The sequence below is a fragment of the Schistocerca nitens genome, chromosome 11, assembly GCF_023898315.1.
Source record: "Schistocerca nitens isolate TAMUIC-IGC-003100 chromosome 11, iqSchNite1.1, whole genome shotgun sequence".
In the NCBI taxonomy this organism is placed as follows: Eukaryota; Metazoa; Arthropoda; class Insecta; order Orthoptera; family Acrididae; genus Schistocerca; species Schistocerca nitens.
Genome location: NC_064624.1, coordinates 15375453 through 15384269, shown reverse-complemented (window position 1 = coordinate 15384269; position 8817 = coordinate 15375453). Strand labels below are relative to the sequence as shown.

General features: G+C 43.8%; 1 protein-coding gene across 2 annotated transcripts in view; it reads right to left on the bottom strand.

The window, feature by feature from the left end:
- Positions 1-760: 760 nt before the first annotated feature.
- LOC126213041 (poly [ADP-ribose] polymerase tankyrase-1-like) overlaps positions 761-8817 on the bottom strand; it is an 881088-nt gene continuing 873031 nt past the window's right edge. For both annotated transcript variants that reach the window (XM_049940614.1, XM_049940615.1), the window contains one exon: positions 761-1333. In XM_049940614.1, the coding sequence (XP_049796571.1) occupies positions 832-1333 (502 nt within the window). In that variant the 3' untranslated portion in view covers positions 761-831. The remainder of the gene's footprint in view (positions 1334-8817) is intronic.

Sequence of the window (8817 nt, the reverse complement as noted above, 5' to 3'; positions counted from 1 at the left end):
ATTAACGTAACAGCAAGTCTCTCATTAGACTCTGACCAGCAGTTGGAAGCACTTGCTCGATTTGTGGGCCAAAGTAGAGAATTTTTTTTATTTTACTTTTCGTCATAGTGTGACCTCTACGAATCTGCCTGATGCGTGACTCGTTCCGTGTGCAGTGTTGCCAAGTGTGTGGTGTAACTCTTGCTGGCAATGTGAGGTTGCAATTAAAGACGGCAAGTATTTGCGTACTGCAGATACGCAGGTACACTCGGCGTGAGATCGCAACTGAAGACACATTCTGACTGAACGACTTGTGTGCCAGTAATCTGAGTATGGTGGAGTATATGCTGGTGTAACATAGCACCACACATATAGTTTCCAGTAATGGGGTAACGTAGTGGACTGGTTCGAACAACGAACGTTAAGGCAGCTGCATGATGTGGTAAACAATATTGCGCCATTCGTGTCTTCAAAGAGTTTGGTGACGTTTTGAAATGCAGGCGGTCGTGATAGATGTCGGCCGTGTTCTTGTAAGTTGCTAGCATATGTTGTACCCCGTGATGAAGACAATCTTGGGAGAGACAAGTGGTGCTTAGTAATAGTGGAGTGTTTTTCAGTTGTTACTCAGCTTTTGCAAAAACTGATCGTGAAGTATTTTACAGACTGACGGGCTCCTCACGTTAGTTTACAGGTATCTCTCGTCGTTGCAGTTGTCACGGTGGTACCGGAGTTGTCATACGCAGCAGAAAATGATATGTACAAATAAATGAACAAAGGACTCATTTTTTGTATTGTTTATTTGAAAGACCAACAGATATGATGTAACTGATTGTGCTTCCTGAATGCCGTATGTCAGCGTTGTGTCAGCATATCCACCAGCTCCTGCTCTCCGTACTTCCTGGCGACGTCCATTGGGGTCCTGCCATCCACATCCCGGGCCCCCCTGTCCGCCCCCGCCAGGAGGAGCTCAGCCGCCGCCCTTGCCTGGCCCTCCTCTGCCGCCCTGTGCAGCGGCGTCCGCCCCCGGCCATCCCTGGCGTTGGGGTCAGCAGAGGCGCCGGCCAGCAGCCGCACCACACCAGCGTGGCCACTCTCTGCAGCCAAGTGCAGGGGCGTCCACTGCTCCCAGCTGCTCCTGGCGTCTACCTCCGCGCCGGCGCCGACGAGGCAGCTGGCCGCCGCCACGTGACCCTCGCCTGCTGCCTCGTGCAGGGCAGTATATCTGTCCCCCAACAACCTCTCCTCCCTCGCCCCCACGTCCGCCCCCACCGCCAGCAACTCGCGCAGCTGCTCCGCCGCGCCCTGCTTGGCCGCCTCTATCAGCCTCCTCCCTCTCTCCTGTTGAGAGAGGCTCCTGCACAAAACATTAACACTCTCTCACTCTACTACACAGACACACACACACACACACACACACACCAAATGAAAGAAACCGTCACAGACGCCATACTGCGAGCAGCCCTCAATACACTTCTGCCCAGCCACGAGTTACAAATCTAGAAATCTCCCATGTACGATACAGATCAACCAGCGCATCGCAGAACATACATACTAGTATCCCACTATCAAAAGCTGCAGCCGCTTCCCATTAAAAATTGGTGGACTGCATCTCATTACCAGCTGTTTTAACTTTTTCTCCTAATTCACTCCCAGGAGTCACCTCCTGTGACCTCAGCATGCTGTTGGTAACCGATAGTTGACCTTCAGAGAAACACACCTCTAATGCTAGGTTGTCTTTGCAGCAATGCCTTCCGACACTCGGGAAGAAAACACAGGCAACTAATGACATCTCTAATTACTGAAATACAACTTCCTTGTCTGTTAACAAAACGTAGGTCGCAACACGGACAATATTATTGAAAGCGAGAGCGGTGAATATTGGATCCATTGCTCGGTTTATGTATTACTCTATACCAATGTTGTCTTCATCAAAATATTTTCCACTACATGTGAATACATTTATTCCAGTGTTTGTTTCGCTGTGTCAAACAATTCTCGAACTTTCGCTGTGATATCCTGTAGTTCTCTCAGCGATGGATTTTAAATCTCACCTGCCTATGAAAACGACAGCCTCTTACCGTTCGTGTTAATTTTTAGGAAGAAAATTTCACATCGGGTGATGGTCCAGCCAAGGGCGTCACCACCGTATGGTTTGTAGCCAAACACTCACGAACACGCAACGAATTCTACGCAGATGCGTTATCGCAGTGCAGAAATCATCAACTGTTCCGACACAAATCCAGAGTTTTTTTTTTTTTCGGATTGCGTCATGTCGCTGGCGTTGAGCTTGTAGGTTTTACTGCTTGCTGACCGTTTCACCTCGTGGCAGGAATTTGTGCTGCAATGAACTGTTGACATCGAAGAAATATTTACACCAGTCGTAAACACTTCCTGTACTGATAGCAGATTCGTCAAAAGCAATATCTAATGTCTCTAAAAGGTTGATCAATTTGACTCCGTTCGCATAGCCAAATTTAATACAAATGCGATAATCCGCTTTCACATTAAACAAATAATCGCCGCCGGCCGCTGGTGGCCGAGCGGTTCTGGCGCTACAGTCTGGAACCGCGCGACCGCTAGGGTCACAGTTTCGAATCCTGTCTCGGGCTTGCATGTGTGTGATGTCCTTAGGTTAGTTAGGTTTAAGTAGTTCTAAGTTCTAAGGAACTTATGACCTCAGCAGTTGAGTCCCATAGTGCTGAGAACCATTTGAACCAAATAATCGCCGATTCTAGTAACACAGCAATAACCTTTCCAAGATGTGACAACAGCCTAAATATCGCATTTGTATGGTGTACACATACTTTTCACGCATGTTTACGAACACAACGACGAAAAAGTCGTGCGAATCTCAGTTATAAAAAACGCAAAATGGCGAGTTCCTCGTTACTTCTACTCGTGTCGCAAGAGTTGTCGCGTTTAACCGGACCGCATGAAAGGAAAGCCTTAAATTCTCCAGTACAGCTGCACTGTGTTTTGTTTAAAAACCGTATCGGACGGAATGTATGCGCCAATTGTGGATGAAGTTGTACACGAACACGCATTCACACGAACAGGCACCCGCTTTTATATTTCTAACAGATCCGGGAACGCTGACATTTGTTTGCTGTTCCCGTGTTGGTGCAATTTACTCCGTAATGTCGTGTTTTTCTGGACAGGGCAGTCGCTGAGGCGGGAGCGAGCGCCGCCAGGCTGTGTGGCTAGACTGGGTCGCCGGGACAGCACTGTGGAGCGGAGAGGGCGCACGACTTGACGGACACACTGTACCGCGTCCAGGGCAGAGGGCGGCCAGGGAAGGCGACCCTCACAAGGGACGCCCCCTACCGCCTGTCAGCGACTGTCCAACACATTTCAGTATGTGCTCAAAGTATTTAAATAAAGTGTATTCCGTCTACGTACAATTGCGAGTAGTTTGTAATTTCGACCTGAGACCAGGTGTTTCACCGTCAGGAAGCAACCGCGTGCCTTCAGGCAGAGACCAGGTCGAATGTTAGACTGAGCCGACAGCCGTGTCTGCAGACGCAGGCGGCTGCGGCGTGGCGCACGCGAGCTGCAGGAAGGGCCGAGCGTCGGCCGGGCTGCCCCCTCTACTCGGCTGGCTCGCCTGCAAGGGCTGCCGCCGTCTTCTCTGATGGCCGCCATTGACAGACTTCGGCTGCGGAACGCCAGTCGGCGCTACATCATCAGGGTATTTTTAATAATGTGGAGCATCCAATAGATTGATATTTACTAAAATGTCGATACCGACTCTGGACATCTTGAAAAAAGTGTGTGTCGGCGGACAAAATATCGCGACACTCCTGCGTACAAAAATATCGGCTGCACATTGTAAGTATACTGCTGGTTGTAGAGTTGTAAAAGTATCGACTTATTATTACATGTTCTGTACATCGACAAGCTAACAGGGTGTGCATGAAGACAGGGGAAAAAAATTCACGCATTTTTCCTCGGCGTCTCGGTTAAAAATAGTTTCTCCCGGATCAAAATACACTCTTTCCGTGTTAAGTGACACTATAATCTTCCTCCCCACTGTAAAAATCATCACTTCTTTGATTGTTATACCAAAGTAGTATTTCCCGGCCCTTTAGAAAACGAAAGTCAGCGGCGAAAAAAACGTTATGAAAGACCTTGGAAGTCGTGCATTTGTTGCTATTATGGAGGTATAAATTCGGATTTCACCAAACACCGCACGTTACTTTCCGATGCATTGAAATCGAGGTTGCCAGTCATACCTCATGTCACGTGATCTCGCCAGCTGATGACAGCACACGACAAGCGATGTACTCAGCCAACAGCAACATCACTCTTAAATACCGCCAACACACAAATAAGAAAACTTGACAGTTTAAATCAATATACAAAGTATTCAATATAATATTGGTCTCAAAGATTAGTAAGCTGCAAGAGAAGTTAAGGCTGGTTATTGGTGATCTGTGCGCGTTTTACACTTTAAGAGACATCACACTAACGTGATTGTAAAACTTTTAGTAACGACCCAAATGTCTCATCTTCTGGGCTCGAAATTCCTCTCAATAGCTCGTCACCGAAGAGTTCATTTTTAAATGAGAGTCAAACGCTCTATGATTTAATAAGTTCATCGTACGTTCTCGCACAGAGTTCATCTTGCGTAAAAGCAAATTTACACTGTACGTTTTTGAAACCACCATTCTCAATTTTTTCCCGCTACCTGTTAGAAATATGAGGTTCGTTTCAGCAGTTGACAGAGAGCGCCAGATGGAAGGAGTCACCGCATTTCCCAAGGGCGGCGACGTCAGATGGCGGCTCCCAGCCACACTTCTGTAACCACAACAGGGAGCAGGGACTGACTGCTAACACGCCACTCGAATGCGCATGCGCGAGAGGCGGCCCGCAACTGTTCAGACGAATCCAATTCAAACAGTCGTCATGTCTGAGCCAGAAGTTGTATTATTCGAATACGTTTTCCATCTGTATCGTGTTGCAGAAATTGGTGTTTTTATAGATCTGTTCAGCCAACAACTCCTCACATTTCTCTGGCATAACCATACATTGCCAAACATTCCATATTTGAGTCCACGTCGTTTTCACTACTTTGCAGACTGTGCTATCACAAATGAAGTAGTTGTATGGAAGATCATTTAAACTTGATCCAGTTGCTGGACACCTGCATTCATTTTCTGTTATTTCCATCAGTTGCTTTGGACATCTTTTATACAAAATGTTATGATTACTGATACTAACTGGATTGCTGAAATTAATAAATATCAAACTAAATAAAAATGTGTAATTTCATGCAACCTACCTTAACGGAACACTGAGCCTCTCTTCGGGTGGAATCACCTGTCGCATATTTGTATTTTGGTAGGAGGCGCGTATTTGTATTTCGGTAGGTGATGGCAGGCCCCAGAATTGGGACTAGCTCGTAACGTGACGTTACACTCGTGCGGAACTGAAGGATTTCTCTGGGTAACATCTTAGCTGTTGAAATATTAAAGTGAATTTCCCTTCCTTTAGTCTTTCAGACGTAAGTTGTCGAATCCAGTACTTCCTTTTCCGTTTTGTCCTTTGTCGAATGATAACAGCACAAACCACTGCAGTCCCAAAACAATCCCTCCCTGAGCACTGCTCGACTGCACTACAGAAACCCTTGAAAACGGGTCCGCTGTCAGGAAACAGTTGCTTATCATGTGCGAGCTCTCAAAAGCAGAAGCAACAATAAAGCAACAATAAAGCAACAATAAAGCAACAAAGACGAAATGGTTGCACGACAGCAAATCTTCCGTGTACGCCTGCCCTTAGAAAACACGGTGAGTACAGAGTTAAAGAGATGTATCGAGGCCAAATAATGCATTTCGAAAGTTTGAACAGTATTAGTGAAGGGCAAATTCAAAATTTACATAAATTACTACCTAATCTTGTCCCCAAAAATGAAAATTTGAAACATGTTCATACTCTCGAAATTATTTGACAGTGACTGCGATTACACTTATCGTGTCATCAGAGTGCAGAGAAGAAATTTGCAAAAGCATCACGGTCTGACACCCAAATAGTGAAGAAATGCCGAGGGTCGAGTACAATGCAAATTCGATAAATTTGTACCAAATAATGAAGGAAAACCTTAGCATCGACTACCACATTAACTATTTCAATATCGAGGATGATGACTACACCAGAGACGAACTGGTTAACAATATCAACTATCTCTGTGAGGCTAAGTTGTTAGCATAATTTTGTAATGGGTCGAGATCAGTTAAAATTGTTGAAAACAGTGCAAGACCTTCGGTGCCACCTGAAGGAAACCCGGGAGGGACTTTTTGTTTCAAGTCCTCTCTCATCTTCCACCTTCCAGGGTTTTCTCTCTATCTCTCTCGATGATCCGCGACGTGATGGGAGCTGCTCCTTCTAGCATCTGTCGCCCGTCTTTAACTGGGGGGGCAGAACACAGGAACAGTGGGGACTCGCTAGCCTGAGGCAGACCAGGGAGCGAGGTCAAGCATTTGCAACTTGTACGTACGGTTGGTGCGGCAATGAAGCACTTTCTGAAAGCACCTACACTCACCTTATTTCACGCACGAAATGTAAGGTTTTTGCCAGATAGGTGCAGCTCTCCACTCCTCTTAACTCTGCCCTTGAGAAAATAGTAAGAGTGTGGAAACAAAAACTGAAAGAGCAGAAGCTATCACCAGTCATACTGGGAACTAAAAACAAAGGTATTGAAATTCATTGTTTAGCATTTGCGAATGATTTTGCCATTCTTTCTGAAAATCTAACAAATGCTGGAATACAAATCAGTCTCTTAGAAGAAATAGCCAACAAAGTAGGTTGAATATCTTAGAAAAATAAAATTTATGACAAATACAAAAAATGCTCTGGAATCCCTAGCAAGATAAAGATGGTAAATAAATTTAAATATTTGCGACAAATTATCCAAGAAAATGGCTTAGAAAAATTTGTTTTAGAAGGGAGTACATAAAATGGAGAGCATTTGTGAAATAACAAGGAACATCTGCTACAAAAGGTGCCTGTCTAAAAATCTGAAGATACAGTACTACAACACAGTAGTAAAACGTTTTATGGAAGTGAACGTTTAGTACTGAACTACGAATTATACAAAACTGAAGTCCTAGAAAGAAATCGAAAAATATTTGGGCCACCAAAAAATACAGAGGTATGGAAATGAAGTTTATCGCAACATTGAAAACATAAATGGAACACTACAAAAGAGGCTATTGCTATTTTTTGGACACTTACAGAGATTGAACAACAACAGGTTAACCCCAGATTTTTAGATATCTTTGAGACAAGAAGTCAACAATAGCCTCGACTCAAGAAGTTAGGAAAGATATGGAAAGAAACAACGTGAGTGAGAAATATGCAACAGAAAGAGAGATTATCAAAATGGTCCCAGGAGAGAAAAAGGATACGTAGTGAAAACATGAAAGAATACTGGAGGAAATAGAAAGAACAACAAAGAAGGAAGCTTTGAAGTTGGTGCGTGGTCCTTAGATAACCCGAACGACGAAAAAAATTGAACGTTAAAGAAAATAAAACTTAAGGAACTAAGAGCTCTTGCATAAGAGCTCAGGATCAAAGGTTTGTACAAAATGAAGAAAGCAGCACTTGTTGAAGCTACAGAATGAGTTTACTCAGCAGCAAATGATGGTGGTTTGTTCAACTATGCAGAGTTTTCTCAGAAAACTACTTGTTAACTGAAAAAAAAAGAAAGAAAATTGCGAGTGAAAATAGGGTCCAAGGTTACTCTGTAGTACACACAAAGAAAGGCCTGCTGGACTTGGTAAATCCAGAAAAGGAACGTTTGGAAACAATTCGGCACATTCAATTCTCTACAGAGGTTTTCAAAGAAAAACAACAACAGTGCGCCACCACGAAAACAGGAAAACTAGGCCAAATCTTTCTGATCAAAAAAGAACTGTTCACTTCAGTGAAAGAAAAGAAGCTACCGCTCTAGATTCAATCATGTGATCATAGAGTATTGTTAAAGAAATAACGTTTGGCGGACAGCTAACATCATTACAATCGAAGACTAAAGAAACGTAATCCCGTGTAACAAATGAAAGCTGTCAGAAAGGCTATACACGCAGCTACAAATGCAGTAAGAAAATTCCCAGATTTCAAGCAAGGCGACAAAACGAAAATAGTTGCTGAAAACGAATTTAATCATGCAATTTCATCGAAAAGGAATTTAATTTCAACGAATCACACCTAGTTGATCAGATTGAAAGAATAGTAACGTCCAATGATCCAATGAAAATGTAAACACAAACACCACCAAATTTTACTTTGAGGTCTACGAAATAGGTGGAGGTAGAGGTTCAAAGGGAAACAAAAATAGTAAATATTACTAAAGATATAATTGGCAAGAGAAGTATAAACAAACTAACCAACAATGATAGCCTGTGCGGTCCTCGAGCAATAATCACTAGAAACATACTTGTGCGAGGAACTGACAGATAATGACGCTCTCTACACTAAGAAAGGGAGAGCTCTGCAGGAAGAATTAGAGAAAGAGTTGTGAGCTAGACTCAAAGAACTGTGAAGAAGGTCTCAGTCTGGACGATACGGACGATGCAGCAGCTCCTTTTGAATGTTCAGACTAATGTTGTTTCAGCTGTTAATTTTAACAGGGTTATCCATTCCTCCGGCGGCAAAAAGAGAACAACACTATTTGTGCTTCAATAATGACCGCAACAATGGCAGCAACAATATGAAGAGTTTTTTAGCCAGCATGTCTATTGCAAGACGTGTGACGAATCCTGCAATCACAAGGACAAATACTTCTGCAAAAGAGATAAAGGAAATGTGTGCAACTTGCATTTAAGACCAAAGCATGAAGGTAAA